At 38.6% G+C, this 24,089-nt stretch overlaps 1 protein-coding gene across 1 annotated transcript in view; it reads left to right on the forward strand.

The window, feature by feature from the left end:
* Window positions 1–368: 368 nt before the first annotated feature.
* The window catches only part of TDRD7 (tudor domain containing 7), a 68,797-nt gene continuing 45,076 nt past the window's right edge, over window positions 369–24,089 (forward strand). The window contains exons 1-6 of the mRNA XM_069474460.1: window positions 369–431; window positions 10,335–10,547; window positions 12,866–13,007; window positions 14,330–14,543; window positions 20,681–20,754; window positions 23,131–23,348. Coding sequence (XP_069330561.1) covers window positions 10,341–10,547; window positions 12,866–13,007; window positions 14,330–14,543; window positions 20,681–20,754; window positions 23,131–23,348 — 855 coding nt within the window. The 5' untranslated portion in view covers window positions 369–431; window positions 10,335–10,340. The remainder of the gene's footprint in view (window positions 432–10,334; window positions 10,548–12,865; window positions 13,008–14,329; window positions 14,544–20,680; window positions 20,755–23,130; window positions 23,349–24,089) is intronic.

Here is a 24,089-nt window from a genome sequence, read left to right on the forward strand (position 1 = left end):
GCGAAGGGCTGGGGCGGAGTCGGCCACGCCCCTTGCCGGCCCGCGAGTACCTGCGTTGCTCACCAGGAGGCGCTCCTGCGCCCGCCCCGCAGTCGCCTTCCGCCTCCCGCCGGTGCGTGGGCACGCGCAGAAACCGCTAGGAAGTTAGGCGGCGTCGGTTTCCCTTCCCACGCGCGGACGCCGGCGTGGGCCGACGCGCCCGCACATGCGCAGAGCCAAGGCCGGGCTGCCGTCAGGGTGGGGCGGGGCGAAACGGGGCGGGACCGAGCAGGGCGGGGCGGGGGCTTGAGGTGATTCCCGAGCCGCGGGGGCGGCTCCGGCCGTGCGGGGAAACCGAAAGTGGGCGGCGGCCGCGGCCGGAGCCCTGACGGACGCTGCGGCGGCAGCTGGACCCAGAACCGCGGGGACTGGCCGTGGGCCCCCGGAACGAGGTGAGCAGCGCAGGTCTTGCCGGCTCCAGGCGCGACAGGTGCCGGGCGTCGTCGGACGAGGTTTCGGGCGAACGAGGCGCACCTTGGTCCCCCGCGGGACAGCGGCCCGGCGGGGCTGTCTCGGGTCCCGGGCCTCTCCTTTGCAGCCGCAGGGGATGCCCGGGTCCGACGCCTGGAAACCCGGCTAGGCGCCGGGGGAGTTGGAGTTCCAGAGCGTTGTGTTTTAAATCTTTGATGGGACCCCTCCCCCGGCCGCTCCGAGCCGGGTCGGGCGTTCACCCGGGAGTCGGACGGACCCTCCTGCCGCCTCGGAAGCTGGGTGCAGTGGGGGAAACGCAGCAGTGGGGGTGCGGACGAGGCCGGGAGATGCGGACCAGGAAGTGGTTCTCGGTCCCGGACCAACGGGCCGCGCCGCCGCCCCCGGGCACGGGATGTCTGATCTCCCGACTGTTTGAACCCATGTATTTTATACTATGAACTTTGAGTTCCTTAAAGGCGCGGACTTCTCTTTGAGGTCTCTGTACTCCGGAGACGAGTCCATGCAGGCCGCTCAAATAATACGGGACACATATCTGTTCCTTTCAAACCACGAGCACCTGGTGGGTACAAAGCATCAAGCTGGGAGGGAAACTAGAATCCGTGAATAAGTTGTCTCTCAGCTTTGAGCAACATCGCCCAACAGGGTCAGGCCGTCAGCCTCCACTTGCTGGGAGGGAGCTTGGAGCCTGCATGTCTTTTCTGTTCCCATCCACTTCCATTAATAGCCAAGGTGCCATTCCCAAATAATTTCAAAGCAGGGAAGGGAAATAACTACATTAGAACAAGTCCTGGCCCAAGAAGAGTCTGATAACTGCCGAACAAAACCAAACCCAAAAAACACTGATCTAGTTCAGTAATTCTTCTCCCCAGAATCCCCACCTCCTAAGCGTACAGGTGGAAAAATTGCAGAAAAGTGTTCTGCCTAAAGATATGGGACAACTTAGTGGCAGAAGTGAAATTTAGACCCAAATTCCTATCTCTTCCTGGCCTGCCTTGATATATACGTATGTGTGGTATACTTTAAGTAGTGTGGGCTTTGCAGACCTGGATTGAAATCTGGGCCTCAGTTTACTAATTGTGTGATCTTGAACAAATTACATACTTTCTCTGAGTCTGGTTTTGTATGTATCAAACAGATGTTTAACTTACTCTGAAAGGCTCTTTCAAGATAACAGCTGTTGATCCTTTGGCTCATAATAATAGTCAATTAATGTTAACACTCATCCTTCCACCAAACTGCCCATATTTTATGTTACTGGATTTCAGATTTTTTGAGGGCCGGGGCACAAAGTTCTTTAAGTTTTCTATATAATATAAATTGGCACATGGTGAAGGTTTTTGCAGTTCTGCTCAACTGACGTTCACTGAGCATCAGTTACAGGCAAAGCGCTGTGCTGGGGGTAGGGAATTGTACCTGGGGCCAGCCGGATTAGAACCCACATCCCCTGTGCCCCCAGTCCAGGGCCCTTTGGTGGCGCACAGCCTCCCTCTTTGCTGGGTAAACACAGTGAGACCGTAAGGTAGCAGTTGGCAGTGCCTTTGGATTTCAGTCCCTGTAGACTGGAAATGAAATGTAATCCTTGCTAATGCCCTTTTAAGTGTACTAGTTGAACATGGCTGAATAAACTATTGTATTTTGTATCGAGAGACTTAAACTCCTTGAAAGACCTCTCTTTTAAGTTATCTGTGCAATATAGTCTAGTTGGATACTCAATATGAATGTAAAGAAAAAATACTTTATAATTCAACTCTAAGTGCCTACTTTGGGTTTGTCGAGTGCTATTTTCAAAAACTAAGATTTGATGTAGACTGCTTTGTATCTGGGCACTTTGATAGGATGGAAGTTCCTTGGTGCTTGGAGTGAAATTTAATTTCATATTTATGTGAAGTGGTTTTTCTTTCTTTGTGCCAAACCTACTTTTTCCTCTCTCCACTCCCACCTCTGTACTTTTGAAAGTTTCATTCTTTTCATTGTTTCCCCATGGGCCATGTAGTTCTAAAATGTTGGCTTTCAAACAAACTAAAAGTAATTAATTATGGAATTTTTAGCTGAAGACATGTATGTATGCCAATCAGAACTTATGATCAGCACAAGATAACCAGTGGACTCAAAGTCAACTCCATGTTTTAGGCTGTGAAGCTTTGTTATGAGTAAGCAAACCCATGGTTTTCATTAGATCGTTGAACCCCATTTCAGCCTTGAAGGAATCCAAAGAAAGTTGAGAATCGTGGTTCTTTCATACCCTCCTTCTGTGTGTAAAAAGAGACCTGAGGTGACTTGCTCAAAGGGTCACAGGTAATTAGTAGCAGAACTAGGATTAAGACCCAAGCTCCTGACTAAGCCACTTTATCATCTCAGAGGTTTTTCTCTAGTATGTAGATTTATGGCAATCCCTTACTTATATACATTCATGGTATGCAGTTAAAAGTGCATGAATAATTTGGAACTTGAAATCACAAAAATAATGAAGAAAACTGCTTCCTAAAAAACAAACTGTAAGGCAATATACCCCCACCTGAGGGAGTCTTTCCTTTAAAAACCAGTTGGTGAAGGAGTGATTGAGATGATAACAAGTAGACTATAATTGGAAAGAAAAGATAGCATATTAAACTGTTGCAAGATGAGAAATCATTTATTGGGTAAAGATCTTAGACAAGAACCTTCCCTCTCTGAGGCTCAGTTTATTGATTTGTACGATGAGGGGTTTGGGTTAGCCTAGATGATGTCAGAAACATTTCAGCACAGGTATTCTGGAACTTTAAGGTCCTGGCTTGTTGCTAAAATAGTGTCTTCAAGGAGAAGGCAGCCAGTTACCAGAAATATATGCCCTAAGGAGATATCCAAATACTTGAACATTGAGCATCTGACTAAAGAAGGTAAGAGAGATTACTTGGTGTTTTAAGTTTCCCTAATAATTATTATGGTTTCTTTTGGGATTTAGTGCCACTCTACAACTCCAGAGTTATTCATGACATGAAAAATGTAATGGGAAGATGAGCCAAATAGTGCAGTTGGAAATAGCTGAGAAAGGAGAAACCTAGAGAAGAGAAAGGGTAGGTGAGAGTCAGACTAGTTCAGCTAAAGGCCTTGGGGCACCAGTAGCTAGAGGAAGCAGATAACATGCAAATGACTCAGCCTGGGAGGATCCATCGATGGTAGAAGGCATTTTTATCTATGATACACCAAAACTGGGTTCTTCAGAATAAGACTTGCTTGGGTCATTTTCAGGTGTATTAAATACAAAAGCTGTGAATTTACAAAGTATAGTTTTGAAATGTAGTGAGAATTATTTTAGGCTATTTAAATTATTTAAATCTTACTTCCCTAAAGGTTGTCATTAGTTTCCCCTACTCCCCACCTCTTTTCTTGTACATTATTAGCATCTTGGGTACTCACAATGAAGTAGGTATAAACAAAGAGAAAAGAGAAAGAATGAAATCGTAAAAGGAGATGGCAGTTGCCATCATTGAATTTTTTCAGGAGTTGGCAGTGCTTTTGGATTTGAGTGTCACACCCTTACATCAGAACAGGACAGATTTCCTGTTTCAAGCCATTTTAAAGACTAGTCACTAAACATGCCCCAAGGTTGCTGTCAGTGTTCCCTAAGTCAAAATTTATTTTCAGACTTTAGGAGCAGCCATCTGCAAGGAAGTCCTAGATTGGAAGCCAGAAGACTGGGGTTCTTGTGATTCTGGCCATAAAAATATGTGAGAGCTGGAACAATTTCCGTGGACCTCAGTTCCCTCGTTTTAAGCTAGAGAATTTGGAGGAGATGGTGTTAGGGTGCCCACTAACATTCCATGCTTCTCCCAGCTCCGCATTCAGAGATTGGACCTACCATCCTGTGCCGTTTTCCTAACCAGGCAGGGTCCAGGGACATTGTGGAATTGTGGTCTGGCAGGAATCTTTGCTCCAAGACCCTTTGCCAAAACAGTATGAGACTTTCTGCCTACTAGTTAGGTGAGAAAGCTTAGAAGAGATCCATCGGTGTTCTTACCAAGCTTGCCAGTTCAAAAGTGTATTAATGAGGCAAATAAGAAAATCTGGGGAAATTGTGATATTTCAAATTTAATGCTGTACTAAAATTTTTTGCAATATACCATATGTCGTTGCACTCTTAGCTATTGACTGCATATATTCACAGATCATTTTTTCATCCATGCCATGCTTCTAGAAAAATCTTTTTATTACGTAACTTCTGAATGACAAGTACTGTGCTAAGCACATATAACTCTACTTTTGACACTTTTATTCAGAAAGAAAGTCTAGGAAAGGAGGAGGAAAAAGAGTGAGAGGAAGGAAGTGAAGTTCAAGTGTAATCGTCATGGCCAGTTTCTTTCTCTTTGACTGAGGTCTTTGCCAGCTGACCTTGGTCAGTTTCTGAAATCAGAAGTGCTATGATTTAATATTAACAATCCCCCACACCCACTTCCTTTTTACTCTGATGCTTGGGATTCTTATTCAGCTTAGGCAGCCCCCATATTGGCCCTTCGGAATTTTAGCCCGAGAATTTGTGGTCTAAAGCAGAGATGTCCAACTTCATTTCTCCCAACCTAGCCTGATTTATTAATTTATGGTCACCAGAGCTTGTGGGACATTCTCAGATTCACAGAATAAAAATAATTTGAATTCTCTGAAACTGAGAATTATCACAACACTTTCAGATAATAGAAATGAAGGGAAGAGAGTTGAAAGATCAAAATGGCAACTTAAACATTTGTACCTCCAGAATGTGCTAAAATAAAAACAAATTTAAAAGAATTTGGGGAGCCATTGCTGAGAAACTTCCAAACTTAATTTTTTTCAGTGGGAGAGATGCCCAAAAGTTTGCCTTTGGGACACTAATAGTTGAAGTTTCCATGATAAGTTTCCTTTTGTGCTTTTAGTAGATGATGTCCAAGATATTGAATTTGATTTTTATACTTAGAGGAAAGTGTTCTTATGTACCTTGAGAGTGTAATTACCATCTTCAGAAAATCTCAAAAAAGCCACGATGACCAACAATTTAATAAACTCAGAGCATTTTAGAGCAACATACATTAGAAAATAATAATGACTTCTTTTAAGCTTTAACTTCCTTTTTATTCAGTGCCTAAAGTGAAGATAATGCAGGAATTGCAACCCAGACCGGAAGAGACTGACAAGCATGAGAACCAGACATGCATCTGAGTACAATCATATTTACCTTTCTGGGTTTTACTGCATTTTACTGCTTCTCACCAGCTTTGAGATCCTCAGTCTTACAGTTCAAGGGACTGTCCTTCCCTCCAGAAAATTGTTTGCAAATAGAGAGTTGTGATATTCCATGAAAGATGGCATATGTTAGAAAAAGGAGGGAGAGACTAACTTATTTTATAGATTGCAGCCTTGTGGTCAGGCATTGCTTCCCAATCTTGTCAAGTACAAGGTCCTTTTTGTAGCTTTGTAAGAAATCTTGTGAAACCTCATACAGTAGTAGTTGTACTTCTGGTATCCATTGGTTGATGAAATATATAACTACCAAAATCTGTGGTATACACTATTAGTTATACTTCTAGTATTTATTAGTTGATGAAATATGTAACTACTAAAAGCCATTATGAATTTAATATCAGTTTGTGATCATGAATACCAACAGTATCTGCACACTGTTTAAAAACAAGAACATATACATGTGTGAGACCTTTACCAGTATTCAGGTGCTTATTGCTGTCAGGATGTGTGGACTCCTTGCATTAATGGCATTGTTCTGACCAGGGCCTGATCATTGAGAACTCTGGCTCAGAGTGGAAAGGCTGAGAAATAATCTATGCGGTGGTTTTCAAGTACCCTTTGGTGACATGCTTGACTATCTCATTCAGTTTATAACAATCACTAAAATTTGCAAATAATTTTTTAATAAATTGGATTCAAGGTTATTCCTTCAATAGCCGACATACATTATGCTATATAGATTTTAGTGAATAGGAGAGAAAAGGAGTGGTGTTAGATAGATGGAGAATTTCTCATTCATTCAACAGATATCTTGAGCTCTTGTGGTCTAGGCACTAGGAATTCAGCAGTGAACAAAACAGACATACATAAATCCCAGCTTTCATGGAACTTACATTCAAGTCAAAGAGACAGAAAAATAAAGAGGGATATTTGATGGTGATAAGTGCTAGAGAGAAAAATAAGGCAGACATTTCAATTATTTACATTTAATGTAATTATTGGTATGATTAACTTTAAAACTACCATCTTGATAGATGTTTTCTATTTTTCTTGTTTGTTCTTTGTTGTTTTCACTTTTTCCTATCTAATTTTTTTACTTCTGTCTGCTTTTTGAGTGTTGTTTTATTCCATCTTATCTTTACTACTGGCTTATTAGTTTTAAAAACATTTTGGTGGTTGCCATAGGTTTTAAAATATACATCTTTATCATAGTCTACCTTCAAATAATGTTATACTACTTCATGTATAGTGTAAAAACCTTCCAACAGTATATTCCCATTCCCGTTTTCTCATTCTTTATGCTGTTGTTACATGTTTTACTTTTACATATATTATGTACTCCACATGAGGGAATTTTTGGGGAGTGTTAGAAATGTTTACATCCTGATTGTCGTGATAGTTACATGGCTGTATACATTTTTCAAAACACAAGAAACACCATGCATAAAATCAGTTAATTTTGTTTTATGTAATTTATACCTAAATGAAGATTTTAATATATAGTCATGTGCCATATAATGTTTCAGTCAACAGTGAACCACATGTATGATGATGATCCCATAAGATTATAATAACATATTTTTCTATGTTTTCTTTTCTATGTTTAGCTATGTTTAGATTCATCAATACTTACCATTGTGTTACAGTTGCCTACAATATTCAGTAGAGTAACAGTAACATGCTGGACAGGATTGTTGCCTAGGAGCAATAGGCCATACTATATAGCTTAGGTATGTAGCAGGCTCCACCATCTAGGTTTGGGTAAGTCTACTCCCTGATGTTCTTATGACTAAATTGCCTTGTAACATGTTTCTCAGAATGTATCCCTGTCGTTAAGTGATACATGACTATATATAAATATGTATCTACCATACGTAATATATAAGTATAATATACATATTTGTATAACTATCATCTGTAGAAAGAATAAGAATATAGACCTAGTATAGGTCTTTTGTAGACTACAGTATTAATTAAATGTTGGTCCTGGTGGTGATAATTTGAAAAGAGTTAATGTTTAATAGTGGAAAGTACGTAATGGATACAGTCATGTGCCACTTAAAGAATGGGATACATTCTGAGAAATGTATCATTAGGTGATTTTGTCATGCAAACATCATAGAGTGTACTTACACAAACCAGGATGATATAGCCTACTACACACCTAGTCTATATGGTACGGCCTGGTGCGTCTAGGCTACAAACCTGTACAGCATGTTGCTATACTGAATACTGTAGGCAACTGTACTGTCTAACTTTTTTTTGTTAAAAACTGAGACAGAAATGCATACATTAGCTGAGGCCTACACAGGGTGAGTATCATCAAGACATCACTGGGCTATAGGAATTTTTCAGCTCCATTATAATCTTATGGGACTTATATCTTATAGGACTTCTGTCATATATGAAGTTTGTTGTTGACCAAAACATTGTTATGTGGCATGTGACTGTACTTAGATTTTCATTTGCTATTTAAACCTTGCTGTTGTTTAAGTACCATATTTATAATTAAGAGCACCCACGAATGAGCTGATATTTTGTTTCCTTTTTAAAATGGACAGATGAGGAAATCAGTAGAATTGTATGCTGTTCTTCCTCTCTGTTTTCTAAGCCAGAGAAAGAAAAAGGCTGTCTAGAATTCTCTGCTGTCCAATATGGTAGCTAGTGGCCCCATTTAATTTAAATAAAATTTTAGTTCTTCAGTCATGCTGGCCACAAAGTACTCAAAACCACATGTGAACAGTGAAAATATAAAACATTTCCATCATCACAGAAAGTTCTATTGGATAGCACTGTTGAAGGAAAATTAACACATTGTCCATGGCATGCCTTTCTCTTTCGTTTAATAAAAGGGTAGGCTGCTTGAACGTTATTCTCTGAATTTATCTTCATTCTGTTTTTTTCTCTGCAGAACTACAATTAGATGTAATCGTTAGTCCCCCAAAAATATGATTGGTTAATCTTGAAAAGTGTGTATTACTGACCTAGGAAAATCCTTAGCCAAGGTCCCCACTGATTTCCTGGGTACTCAAATTCACTTTTCATTTCTTCTCCCAACCCATCTGCTGCATACAACACTATTGAATACCCATTCTTCTTGATTCTTTCCTTTTGTTTGTATCTGTGACCTCCAACTTCTGGGCCATGGACCTGTTAGGAACTGGGCAGGACAGCAGGAGGTGAGTGAGCAAAGCTTCATCTGTATTTACAGCCGCTCCCCATCACTGGCATCACCACATAAACTCCACCTCCTGTCAGATCAGCAGCAGCATTAGATGCTCATAGGAGTGCAAACCCTACTGTAAAGTGCACATCCGAGGGAGCTAGGTTGTGCTCCTTATGAGAATCTAATGCTTGATGATCTGAGGTGGAGGTGAGGTAGTAATGCTAGCACTAGGGAGCGGCTGCAAACACAGATTATCATTAGCACAGAGGTTTGACTGCACAATAAATGTAATGTGCTTCAGTCATCCCTAAACCATGGAAAAACTGTCTTTCATGAAAATGGTCTCTGGTGACAAAAAGATTGGGGACCACTGGTTTTATATGCCACTTTTTCTTCTATCTCTCTGGTCCCCTTTTTTCAGCCTTTTATAGGCTCTTCTTAAATGACAGCATTCCACAGAGATTCATCCTTAGCCTCATTTTTGACTCCCTGGACATCAAATACCACATATGTGCCAAAAACTAACAAGTCTATAACCAGCTTAGACCTCTAATCTAATTTCCTAGTGAATATATCTACATGGCTGTTTTACAAGCATCTCGACCTCTACATGTCCACAGTGAATCTTCTGTCTTCCTCTCTTGCAAACCTGCCTCTGCCCCACCTCAGTGTGGGTCATTACTGTCCGCCGTGCTTCTAAGCTAGAAACTTGGGAGCCTTCCTCATCATCCAAACCAGTTAACCAGTTCCGGTAGATTCCACCTTCTAATTACCTCTCAAATTGATTTTTTGTTTATTCCTAAGGCCCTGTTTTCAGGTCCTCCACACTTCCAAGTATTCTTACAACTTGTTAATCCTTTTCCTTCCAATTTATCTTCCCCACTGCTGAATAGTGATCTTTCTAAAATACAGAGCTGATCATTTTGTTCTCCTGTTAAAAATGGCCCCAAGGCCCCCCATTATTTTTGGCAGAAATGCATACATATTAGCATAATATAGTAGTCTCGTGGTCTGTGCCTCCCACCTCTCCTAGCCCCTCTCTCAGCCCTCAACTTGGAGTCTTAGTTTAATCATGTTCAGCCACCTAACTGCCTGGAATCCTTGGAACACACCATGTACTTCTCTCTCACCTTTGTGACCTTGCTCATCCTATTCCCTTCCTTGGGCCGATACCTCTCCCCAGCCCTTCAGCTCACCCTTTTCCTCCTCGCCTGGTCGATTCCATCTTGCCCTTCAGGACTCCATGTTTCCCCTCATCTGGGAAACATTCCCTGATCTCTTCCCTCCCTGGGCTAGTCTTTATGCCTTTCTGATTTCCCCCCCTTTCTCATGGTGTTCTATGCTTTTCTTTACCGTGGCAGTTATTTCCCTGTGTATTGTAATTGCACAGAAAGTTTTCACTAACAATTTGTGAAATAGTCTAACAATTCTCAGCTCTAAAAATCTATTTGAATTCATAGACTAATGAGCCATATTATAGTAACCTTCTACTGTGTTCTTATAGGGAAAGATGCTGGAAGCAGATCTGGTTTCAAAGATGCTGCGAGCTGTTCTGCAGTCTCATAAGAATGGAATAGCATTACCCCGGCTCCAAGGAGAGTACAGATCCTTGACTGGAGACTGGATCCCCTTCAAACAGCTAGGTTACCCTACACTAGAAGCCTATCTGAGAAGTGTGCCAGCAGTTGTCAGGATAGAGACTAGTAGATCTGGAGAGGTAAGAAGGTGATTGTGTATGTCAGAAGAATCAAACCAATTCTTAATTGCCTGTCTGGCACTTCCAATCTCATGCCCATGATCGAAGTCAAAGTGAAAAGTACTAGCTAAGTGGTTTGAGATTGATAGTGACAGAGAGAATAGCATCCGAAGCACAGTCTAGATTCTAATTCTTTTCATTGTAAAAATAAGATTTTAACCACACTAAATAAAAAATTTTAAAGTTAAAGTTTACCCAGTTTCAACATCTAAACAAAATAGCTGTACTGAAGGCCTTAATTGCCTAAACACCATACCTGCTCATTACAAACCTGTTACACTGCTTTTGCCAAAGTCACTAATGACCTCTTGGTCATCAAATCTAATAGACGGTTTTAAATTCTCATCATTTGCATGAATGTCGATTCCTGCCACCTGGACTTAGCTCAATTCCTAGCTGATCATTCATCACTTCTGGTTAGTACAGGGGCTTCTTTGCAGTTCTCCCCTCTCTTCTGTCCCTTTGTTCTCCTTTGTACCAACATGATCATATTATTCTACCGTTTTAAATCCTTCAGCTTTTCTAGAAGAAAATAGTTTATAGATAGTATGGGCCATTTGGTGATAGCAGGTAGATGTATTGCACTTTCACTGTGATCCAGCAGCTTCACATCTTGGAACCTGCCCATCAGATAGTGTGACACATATAGACAGACCACCACCCCAACGCAGCTGAAAAAACACCCGACCCCGCCTCGCAACACTGTTGTTTCCTTGGTAGGGTTCTACATACATGAATACATAGAACAAGTCTGGAGTGTGTTTCACCAAAACTTGTCATAATGGTTCCTCTGTTGGAGGGTGGGGGGTGAGGAGGCAGTGGGTAGAGGAGGAAAAGGGAGCCAGGATCAGGAGAGCAGTCCAAGGGGAAGTTTGCCTTATCTGTAATAATTTTTATAAGAAAAAGATAGAAATAAATTAAATATTATGTTAATAATAAAATGTACTTTGGCATCCTTGATCCTTTCAGACAGATTTAAGCCCTGGTTTCTGTCTGCTTGCTCCTTGGAACACATCTATTATAACACTCCACACCATGTTTTCTATTTAGTTTCTTTGCCTCTCTCTTTTTCCTTCATAAGTTTCTCAAGGATGAGAGACTGTTTTTTTCCACCCCTAATAGTTGGCACTTAATAAATCTGTGTTGAATGCATGAATGATCAAATATATGAATGAATTAGTAAATCAATAATGCTTCATATAATTACTGTACTATAATTTACTTAACTCTTTTTTCCCTTATTTTGGACATTTTAAATATTTCCAGGTTTTGATTATTAAAATGTCTCCCATTGCACATACTGGGGAAGGTAACTTTTTTCCTTTTGAATTATATTCTTTTAATATATATTCTCAAGAACAGAAATACTTAGCTAAGGAGTAGGAACATGTTGTGGCTTACGGTATAAAGCCTCATTGTTTTTTCTCTTCTTGATTGCAGTTTAGAGTCAGATTTGAAAACTTGAGAGGTCTGTAGAGATCATCTAGTCCCAATCGTCTCTATATTTCAGATCTTTTTTTAATATCCTATATATCATATCAGTTTTTTAAACAATATAAAAAACTGAGATGCTGTATTTTAAACTGAGGTGGAAGGTCCAGAGACTCTGATCACACTGCCTTGCTCTCATACCCCTGCAGTGGCGGCCCCTGAGGCCCCTCCGTGGAACTCTATGGCTCCAGTGAATATAATTTGAAAACACCAGCTCTAAACCCCTGTTTTACAGCTGAAAATACTGAGATTTTCCCACAGTCACCCAGCTAATCCGTTGCAGAGGCAGGATTAAGATTTAGTGGTCTTGGAGAAGTAAAGCAACATAGTCGTTTTAAGTGCATACTTTGGACTCCGAGAGCCTCGCTGTGTGACTTGGAAGGTTGCTTAACTTTCCTGAGCCTCTGCCTTCCCATGTGTAAAATGGGGATAAAATATATTTCACAGATTATATATGATAATACTTGCAGATCACAGGTTTCTTTTGGTTCACTGGTTAATCCCATAGTACCTTGTACATTGTAGATGCCTTATAAATAACTGTTTAAGGAATAAATGAAATTTTCAATTTGGGGAAAGATTATTCAGTGTACTACACTATGCTTGATTCCTCTTGTAGAAAGTATAATTTTGTTCTAACATTATTAAGGAGAGAGAAATATGAATATTTGCATACAGCTTGATTTGGGATGCATAGGCTCACTAAGATCCACTTTTAAGAACTTGCCTCTGGGCAACATGGAATCTGAGAAATGTTTGTCTCCCCCCACCCTGCCTCTCATGAATAGATTACCTGCTATGCCATGGCCTGCACAGAAACTGCAAGAATTGCTCAGCTTGTGGCTCGTCAGAGGAGTTCTAAAAGGAAAACTGGACGGCAGGTTAATTGTCAGATGAGAGTGAAGAAAACCATGCCATTTTTTCTAGAAGGTAGGGGCTTTTCATATGCTAAAATTTTAAAGCCTGTCTGTGAATACACTGTCATAAAGAACATGGGAATATTGCTTATATTTATGATAAATACCTATATCTGTTAACATTCTTATGTCAGGGGAAAAATCCTGGAGCTGGCATTTGCATTTGAAATTACTAAGTGAGCATGACTTACAATTATAAAAATAACTTAGTACAAATTTTAATTAAGCTTGTTATGGCAGTGTGAGGTTTTATTCTTTTAGATTATTTGAGAGAATGCCTTGTCCAGAATGTTGGATGAACCAAGAACATATGATTTAATGTCTTATATAGCAAATCATGTATTTTGGTATAAAATCTCTATTTTCAGAAAAACATGAATTATATAGTACACAAAAGTGTTATAGACAACTCAGCCTGTGTTTACTGAACACTTAAGGAGCTTATGGTCAGTTCTAAAACTAAATTCTCGTGAAATAGTTCAACAATAATGCAAAACAGTAGATGACTAAATGCCACAGTGAGCATTTTAGACAAAGGAGAGATCATCATGGATAAAAATGGCAATAGAGGACTTCATGGCAAAGGGGAGACTTGAGCCCAGACCTCAAATGATGGGTAGAATTTGGACTGATGGAGAAAAGATGGGAGGACTGAGATATGGCTGAGAATGCTGCATTTGTAAGAACGTGACATGGCTGCCACTGAAGTGTCTGTCAGTGAGTAGGACAGTTACTGGCTAGTTTGGTGGATGAAGAACCTCATCTGGCCGGGCGCGGTGGCTCACGCCTGTAATCCTAGCACTCTGGGAGGCCGAGGTGGGCGGATCGTTTGAGCTCAGGAGTTCGAGACCAGCCTGAGCAAGAGCGAGACCCCATCTCTACTAAAAATAGAAAGAAATCATATGGACAGCTAAAAATATATATATTAAAAAAATTAGCCGGGCATGGTGGTGCATGCCTGTAGTCCCAACTACTCGGGAGGCTGAGACAGGAGGATCCCTTGAGCTCAGGAGTTTGAGGTTGCTGTGAGCTAGGCTGACGCCACGGCACTCACTCTAGCCTGGGCAACAAAGTGAGACTCTGTCTCAAAAAAAAAAAAAAAACAAAAAAAAAGAACCTCATCTACTAAATAAATATTCATCAATCTTTTCTTCCCCTACTGACCAACCCTCCAGTGGCAACTTCCTTGTGTTCTTACAGACTGTTCAAAGAATAGACACCCATAGAAAACATATGGTCAGGGGTGGGGGGCGGGGGCAGGAGGGGGGTAGTGACATAATAAAACGAGGGTTTGAGGAAGCTAATTGATGCCATTATGTATACCTAACTTCATAGGAAAACCAAAAGCAACCCTCAGACAACCAGGATTTGCTTCAGATTTTTCTATCAGTAAAAAACCTAATCAAACGCTGTTAAGAGACAAAGGAAACTCTCTTGGAGTTAAGTCTGTTGCTGAAATGCCACCTTATGCATTACACACACCTCTTGGAAATGAAGTATTCAAAGACATCCCAGTGCAGAGGCATGTGACCATGCCCACCAACAACAGGTATTTGGGTTTCGTCTGATCAAAAAGAGAAGTTTGGTGAACCTAGGATAATAAATGTTAAAAATGTATGTTCAGGTTAAGAAAGAAATACTTTTTATGTGATCTAATATAAGTTCACATGTAAAGGGAAATGTATCATGACTAGTAAGTCTGCTTTCCTTGGCTGCCTGAACATCATTCTCTAAATGTATCTCCATTCTGTATTTTTTCTGCCTTGTTGGTAGTCTCTCCTTGTAAAATCCATTTTAAAAGCTCTCATAAGTTGTTCTAAGATGATATTTTAGTAGAACTTACAACTTTTTCAGAGAAGTTTCTTATAATTAATTTTAGAATTTTAAGTAAAATCTGATCAAGTTACATGTTCCACTGTGTTCCAGTAATCGTGTCTATAATTACACAGTAGCATCAGACACTCATGAATCAGAATATTGGACTAGCAGTGATAAGACAACCTAAAAGTCTTAGTTTGGGTGCTGGCATTCTCTAGCCAGATAAAATTAATTATTTCATCTTTTAGGTCTGCAGTTTTCTCATTTGTCCAGTGAAAATGCTAAACTAGATGATCTCAAGTTCCTTTCTGGCTCTAAATTTTACGGTTTTATAAGGTAGTTCAGAGGTCAGCAATCAACAATCCATGGCCAAATCAGGCCCACTGCCTTTTTTTGTAATTAAGTTTTATTGGAACATGGCTATATGGTTTTGTTTGTATATTGCCTATGGCTGCTTTTGGACAACAGTGGCATGGTTGAATAGTTGTACAGAGACTGGATGGCCTGCAAAGCCTAAAATGTACTATTGGACCCTTTACAGAAAAAAATTTGCTGACCCCTGATGTAGATGCATCAATATCACACTCTTCCATCTAATTTGTGTTTTTTCAAAGCAAATTTTGTTGTATCATATACCTTTAAATCTGTGTTCAAAAAATTCTGTTTTGTGTAAAAGATAATTTTTCTCCAGGAACTTTCCCCCAGATACTAGAATATTTAGGAAGAATTAATTTTCTAAAAAGTTATGTAGAAAATGAACTATTATTATTTTTTATGTTTTGGTATTTTTATAAAGTAATTCTTGGCCGGGTGCAGTGGCTCACGCCTGTAATCCTAGCACTCTGGGAGGCCAAGGCAGGTGGATTGTTTGAGCTCAGGAGTTCAAGACCAGCCTGAGCAAGAGCGAGACCCTGTCTCTACTAAAAGTAGAAAGAAATTAGCTGGACAACTAAAAATATATAGAAAAAATTAGCTGGGCATGGTGGCATATGCCTGTAGTCCCAGCTACTTGGCAGGCTGAGGCAGAAGGATTGCTTGAGCCCAGGAGTTTGAGGTTGCTGTGAGCTAGGCTGACACCATGGCACTCTAGCCCAGGCAACAGAGTGAGACTTTGTCTCAAAAAAAAAAAGTAATTCTAAAATACTTGTATAATGATATACATTTAATGTTATTTATGGTTAGTTATTATAATTTTCATAAGGTCTAGAAAATACATAGTTAAAAGTTGGGTCTTGATCCAAAGCACTAGTTGGGTCCAGTGTGTGACTGAGATACCATAGTCTCCTCTGGTTGTGTGCCTACATTTAAGAACATATTTTTAATAGAATCTATAAAATAACAGCTAAACCAGGCATCCTGGATAATGGGTCCATGGTAGTAATCTCTACTCAATGGTCTGGTGTCTCCTATCCCTCACCTAGTGGCACAGGACAGCCTAGATAAATGCTTCCTGTCGCTATAGGCAGCGCCAGCAGGGATTGAGTGAGGGCCCTGCCAACATCAAGCAGCCCTAAGAGTGGGCCCAAGTTAGGTAGCACTCTCTGACCTGCATCTTAGCTTGCTTCCACCCCTCACCTTGCAGTACCAGCCTTGAGGAAGTGGATTCCATCCCTGTGGCAGCACCAGAAGAGATGAAGTGGTAGCCCCACCAGCAACAAGTGAATATAACAGACCCGGATAGCATAGCAAGGGCCCTGAAAACTAAATTGTCATTGGAATCACAGCCCACTAAAGTAGACCAGGACCTACATGCTAAACCTAAACATGGTAACTGCTGAAATAGGAAATTTAAATGGGATCCTAACATACGGTCATAATGTTTAGGATACAATAAAAAATAATTCTTCATACCAAGAACCAGGAAAATGACAACTTGAATGAGAAAAGACAGTCAGCAGACACCAACACCAGGATGAATCAGATGTTGGAATTATCTGACAAGGATTTTAAAGCAGCTGTCGTAAAAATGTTTCAATGAGCAATTACAAATACTTTTGAAACAAATGAAAAAACAGAAAATTTACCAAAGAAACAGAACATACAAAAAAGAATAGAATGGAAACTATAGTGCTAGAAAATACAACAACCAAAATTTTAAAAATGCACTGGATGGACTCAATGTTGGAATGATTATAATAGAGGGAAGAGTCAGAGCACTTGAAGACAGAACAATAGAAATTACCCAGTTTGAACAACAGAGTAAATAGATGTCAAAACAAAATAAAAGCAAACAAACAAAAACAAAGAAGACCTAGCAGAGCCTGAAGGACCTGTAGAGAAATAAGAAAAGGTCTAAAATTTGTATTATCAGAATCTCAGAAGGAGAGGAAAAAGAGTGGGAGTGGGGCTAGAAGAGTATTTAAAGGCTTGATGGTTGAAAACTTCTCAAATCGATCTAAGGACATGAGCCTACAGAAGCTAATCAAACACCAAATAGGATGAACCAAAAGAAACCTATGCCAAGATACCTCATAATTGAACTTCTGACAACTAAAGACAAAGAAAAAAATCTCAGAAACAGCCAGAGAAAAATGACGTGTCACCTGTAGGATAACACCAGTGTTAATGACAGCAGATTTCTCATCTGCAACCATGAAGGAACCGTGGAGGAAGGGAATAGCCTAACATTTTTCTAGTGTTAAAAAAAAAAAAAGCCCTGTCAACTATAAATTCTATATCCAGCAGAAATATTCTTCAGGAATGATAGGGAAATAAAGACATTCTTAGATGAAAGAAAACTATTAATATGAGAATTTGTCACTAGCAGACCTCCTCTTAGAGTGGTTAAAGGAAATTCTCTCAACAGAAAAGAAATAACAAGATGACTTGGAACTTCAGAAAGGAAAGAACAAAATGTGTAAAAACAGGTGTGCATATAATAGATTATCCTTCTCATGAGTTTCTTAAATCATATTTGCTTGAAGAAAAAAAACCGATCATCTGATGAGGTGTTTAACATATATGGAGGAAGAACTTAGGACAATTTTATTTATAAAGTAGGGAGGGCAAAGGGACCTAAATGAAAGTAAGATTTCTACACTTCACTTGATGTGGTAAAACATTGGTACTAATAGAATATGGTATATGTTATATATGTAATTGTATACATTATAATAGCCAGAGCAATCAATAAGAAGACTGCACAAAGTGATATACAGAAAAACACTAAATAAATCAGAATAGAATTCTCAAAAATGTTTAACCCACAAGAATGCAAGCAAAGAAAAACAGAGGAATGAGAAACAGAGGACATACATTGCTGTTGGGAATGTAAACTGGTATAGCCACAGTGGAAAAGTGTTTAAGAGTCCATTTTAAAAAGCTAAGGAAAGAATTAATATTGTTCAAATGTCCATATTACCCAAAGCAATCTATAGATTCAATGCAATCCCTTTCAAAATCCCAATGATATTTTTCACAGAAGTAGAAAAAAATCCTAAATTTGTGTGGAACCACAAAAGACCCTGATTAGCTAAAGCAGTCTTGAGCAAAGAACCAAGCCAGAGGCATCATTCTACTTGATTTCAAAATCTTCTACAAAGCTATAGTAATCAAAGCAGCACGAGACTTGCATAAAAACAGATACATAGACCGATGGAACAAAAATATCCCAGAAATAAATCCACACATTTACAGTCTATTGATTTTTGACAGAGATGCCAAGAACACACAATGGGAAAAGGGCAATATCTTTGATCAGTGATGCTGGAAAAACTGGATATCACTTACAGAAGAATGAATTTAAACCCTTATCTCATACCATATACAAAAATCAGCTCAAAATGGATTAAAGACTTAAACATAAAACCTGAAACTGTAAAACTTCTAGAAGAAAACATAGAGGAAATTTATTCATGACATTGGTCTGGGCAATGATTTTTTGGATGTGACTCCAAAAGCATAGGCAACAAAAGCAAAAATAGACAGATGGGATTACATCAAGCTAAAAAGCAGCTGCACAACAAAGTGAAGAGTGAAGAGACAACCTATGGGAGAAGATTGTTATAAACCATGCATCTGACAAGGGGTTAATATCCAAAATATAGTATATGAGGAACTCAACTCAATAGCAAGGAAACAACCCAATTTAAAAAATGGGCAAAGGACCTGAATAGACATTTCTCAAAAGAAGACTTACAGATGACCAACAGGTGTATGAAAAAGTGCTCAACATCACTAGTCATCAGGGAAATGCAAATTAATACCACAATGAGATACTGCCTCACGCCCAGTAGGATTGCTACTATCAAAAAACAGAAGATAGCAAGTGTTGGCAAGGATGTGGAGAAAAGGGAACCCTGGTACACTGTTGGTGGGAATGTAAATTAGTCCAGCCATTATGGAAAACAGTATAGAGATTCTTCAAAAAATTAAAAATAGAACTACCGTATGATCCAGCAACCCTGCGATTGGGTATATGTCCAAAGGATATGAAGTCAGTGTGTTGAAGAGATACCTACACTCCCATGTTCATTGCAGCATTATTCACAATACCTAAGCCATGGAATCAGCCTAAGTGTCCATCAATGGATGAATGGATAAAGGAAATGTGAAATGTATATACACAATGGAATACTTGCTGTTCAGCCTTTAAAAAGGAAATCCTGTCATTTGCAACAACATGGGTGAACCTAGAAGACATTATGTTAAATGAAGTAAGCCAGGCGCAGAAAGACAGCATGATCTCATGTGGAATCTAAAAAAGCCAGACTCACAGAAACAGAGTAAAATTGTGGTTACCAAAGGCTGAGGGGTTGAGGACATTGTAGAGTCGTTAGTCAAAGGAAACAAAATTTCAGTTAGGAGAAATAAGTTCAATCAATCTATTGTACATCATGGTGACTATAGTTAATAACAATATATTGTATACTTGAAAATTGTATATACTAAGTAAGCTTTTATTGGTAGCCTGGAATATAATAATTTATTTTAGAATTAAAATATTATAAGGAAATGTGCTTCATTTCAAATAGTTGATCTAATTTTTAGAGTATTCCATACTATTCAGAAACAGGCAGATAGGTATGCTGTGTCACTGTCACCCACCATGGTCTCATACTCACTGCTGGGACAAGTTGTAGTCATTAATTCATTCAGTCATTCTTAACAACATTCACTCTCCTTTGCAGGTACCAAGCACTGCCCTCGGCACTGGGAACACAAATAATTAAGGCACTTAGAGTCTAGGGAGGGAAGTAGACATGAATGTAAATGATGTATGTGTGGTTTATTTTTTTGTCCTCATATTTGAAAAAAATCTTCCTACATAAATCCAATATAATTCATATAAAAATTATTTCGGTGAGGGTATGAGGTAGAGATCTATGTTTCTTCTTTTTCAAATAGTTATTTAAGCAGTCCCTCCCCTGTCTGTTTTGAAATACCACTTTTATTATGTGCTAAGATAAATTGAATGTTTGTAAGCTCTCTATCATTTTACTTATCTGTCCAATGATTTTAAATGTTGTAACTTTATAAAAGCATTTCAACATTTAGTGATGCAAGTCCTTCATTTCTTAGTTATATTTGAAAATATTCTTTATTTTCAATGGTTTATTTTTTGAGTGGTTTTCTTTATTTTGCTAGTTCCTTAAGGGTAATTAATTGGAATTCTGACTTCTAAGTTCTGAAAGAAGCTTTCAAAGACCTAGTTTAAATTTAGCTTTTTAACATACTTTTCTCCGAGTGAATATGGAACATGAAAGATAATGCCAGGTTTTATTTTAATTTTTTTCTGAATTTGAATACTTTAATGAGTTGTTTTGTTATTCATTCCCACAGAGACTTTAAATGAAAAGTGTAGTGTTTAAAACTTTGTGTAGACTTTGCTATTTGAATTTATTTTACTTTTTTTTTTTTACACTTTAGGTTTAGCCCAAAGGCATCCCTTCCACCACCTTTTCTGATGCATCTCTCAAGAACCTGTACTAAGGAACTGAGTGGTATGTTTTCTAAACATTATCTTCATGGTACAGATCGGCTTCTGGAGCCTCAGGGTCCCAAGAGAAATATCTGGTGGTGGCCTTTGACATTTGCTCTCACCTTTTCCTACTTGGAATGTATCTCTCCTCCTTTCTTTCTTAATTTCTTTAAATCATGAATTAAAGTGGTCTTAAAAAAGTAATACCTCCAAGGATATCATTGTTATTCTGCCTTGAAGCCTTTCTCACCCCAGACCCACTCTGTTTCACCTCCACTGTGACCTGCAGAGATAACTGGTGTCCCTTCTTTCTCTCTCACTCCTTAGGGCGTCAGCCCCCAAGACTTTGGAGGCTGAGTCCTCACTTAAAGGAAAGCTCTGCTCTAGATTTAAAGTACACAAATGTGGGACTTAAACTTATAAAAGAGTTTTAGATACTCCCCCACTTAAAAGCTGGCACTCTGAACCGTGTGCAGTGACCATTAAACATCTAAATGTGAATGCAAATAATTCTTCAGGCTATAAAATCCAAAATGACTGTTAAGAAACAATAGGAGACATAATAAAGTTAGAGAATCTGGAGGTTAGAAATGTACCTACTCCCTTGTCTATGGCCATACTACTCTGAATGCGCCTGATCTCCTATGATCTTGGAAGCTAAGAAGGGTCAGGCCTGGTTAGTACTTAGATGGGAGAAACGTATCTACTCCCTGTCTTGTCTTCAACCAATATGTACATCCGCTGCTCATAGATACACCCAGTGTTTTCAGATCAGTGCTTACAGTGTGTGAAACGAAAACATGATTTGCTGCTTTGCATGATTCTTACCAAGTTGAAATTCTTTTTTTCATAGGAACACATCTCCAGGAGTTCTTATGGAAATTAATTGAATAGTATGATTTTTGTTTGTAAGAATTATTTTTACATGTGCATTTTCTGAAACATGACTATTCAGTAAAGTGGAATATCCCTTTAGAGGCTTAAATTAGTATAAGCTTTTTCTGCAGAAACAAGAGGACTTATTTCAGGAGGATTGCAGTTCACCTGGCAGAGCTGCACATGTATAAACACAACCTCTCCTACATGCTGGCAACCTAGATTACTTCCTTAATTTATTTAACAAAAGGTACAGATGCTTTGACTCCAGTGGCCCCACAGAGCAGGTGCATTTGCAGACTCAACTGCTGACACTCTCTCATTAAGGGAGGCCTGGCCAGTTATGAGAAACTTATCTTTTCCTTATTCCCAGCTCTCTTATATCATTGTTTGGGAAGAACTTAAATAAAGTAGCTTAATAGGAAATATATATGGCCATTCTGGACCCTTCTGTTCTCTGTGCCAGTCTAGCTCTTAGCAAGGCCAGATCTTCTTGCCCTCTGGTGGGAAGAGCAGTCAGCGTCCATGCATTGTCAAGGAAGAGCTCTCCCTTTGGCTTCCTGGTGTCCTCAGAGGCCAACATTTCCAAACCAGACTATATGTCTCTACCAGCAAATGGAAAATAAAAATTACTGAATCCCAGCAGAGATACTATCTGATTAAAACATGAATGTATTTTGCTTGTAGATGGTAATTTTTAATGTAATCTGTATCACAGTAAAATTTCATAGAGATTTGGAATGAATTAAAATACCAGAACTGTCAGCTATAGTGATCACTCAAATTTCTTTATTGTCTTTGAATGTTCACTCAGGGATTCTAAATTTTAAGTAAAAAATAAATATAAGAGAGCCAAAACTTCATAAATGTGCTCTTGTGAAAGATAAATGATTAATATTTGGGAAATAAAAAGAAATCATTAAAGATTATCTGTGGGTTCCAAACCTTTTATTTATGTTCATAAAATGAGGCCAGGATGATTATTTTAGGTAGATCAATTTTTGAACTTCTGAATATTGCTAAATTATTTATTTTCATTGACAAAGGTGAAAAATGATTATAATCTTCAAACCTGTACAATTTTTTGTCTTCTATAAAATGTTCTTCAATCTTAATATTAAGGCAGTATTCTTATGCTTTGTGGAATATAGCTTTAAATTCAACGTTGCATGTATACCAATATTGTCTAAAATTTAATCTTCCTTAGTTACAGGTAGAAAATGGTTGGTTAAATAATAAATTTAATTATTCTTAGCAGAATCATCCTGATGTTTAAAGCATCATGCAAAATAGAGGGACCAGTTTCCCTCTGTGAGTGCCTTTTGATCCAGCTGGTTATTTCAGGGTTAAAATTCAGAATAAGGTTGTCATGGTGCTGCTTTGCCTAATCCTGCTCCCTTTTAAGTCCCTTGGCCACCACATGCCCACAGTAGAGCAAAGTCTGAAGACACAGATTCTAGGTAATGATGGTAATCTAAAATGTTAAGCATTTTGGTAATTCTATCATTTTTTTAATTTAAAGATAATTTAAATCAGACTGTTGAAAAACCAAATGTCACGCCTCCTGCCTCTTACACTTATAAAATGGATGAGGTTCAAAACCGAATAAAGGAAATACTAAACAAGCATAACAATGGCATTTGGATATCTAAGCTTCCACATTTTTACAAAGAGTTATATAAAGAAGACCTTAATCAAGGAATTTTACAACAGTTTGAAAACTGGCCTCATGTTTGCACGGTACGTTTTTCTTTATTCCTCCCTCCTGATGCCTCCTCCCTGCCCAACTTTCAGATTATCGAGTTATTAGTCATATTACCTTTTATCCAGAGGGCACAAAGCAGTTTACATATGTTGCCTCATTAATCTTTATCTCTAAGATTAACAAATGTCAGTTCTTATTGGCAAGTATGTCAAGGTTGAGGCTCTGGATTTTGTAATTCCTGTTTTTATATACTTTGTTTTAAATTATTCTAAAAATGCGCTGTGAGATAATATACCATTTTGTATTGATTGAACTGTTACCAGTAAACACTGATAGTTTTGCCATTTTAATAGCTTGAACTTACTAGTAATAATTTTTTATTAGCCTTAAATTTTATATGCTTATTCCTGTTTTTAAAGACTTTCAGATGAATAAATTTTAGTTATTTTGGCTATTTATAGAGTATTTTATTTTTATTTTAAAATTAATGTAGTGTTCATGTTTAAAATTTTTACAAACTGTCCTTGGAGAGAAAAAATTGACAATTAAAAGAAAGAAAAAAATTGAAAAGGATTTATCAATTTCCATTCCTGTTCCTGCTTGGGAGTCTGTGGTTATAATAAGATGATGAATCAGCATAGTTTATTAGAAATCTTAGTTCAGCCACAGTTAGAGAGAAGTGGATTCTTAAAGTAACTAATCTTTGGATGTTTATTATTGTTTTTATTTACATAAAATATATTTAAAATTGAACTGTTTTCAAGGGTAGCATTAAC

The sequence above is a fragment of the Eulemur rufifrons genome, chromosome 7 (assembly GCF_041146395.1).
Source record: "Eulemur rufifrons isolate Redbay chromosome 7, OSU_ERuf_1, whole genome shotgun sequence".
In the NCBI taxonomy this organism is placed as follows: domain Eukaryota; kingdom Metazoa; phylum Chordata; class Mammalia; order Primates; family Lemuridae; genus Eulemur; species Eulemur rufifrons.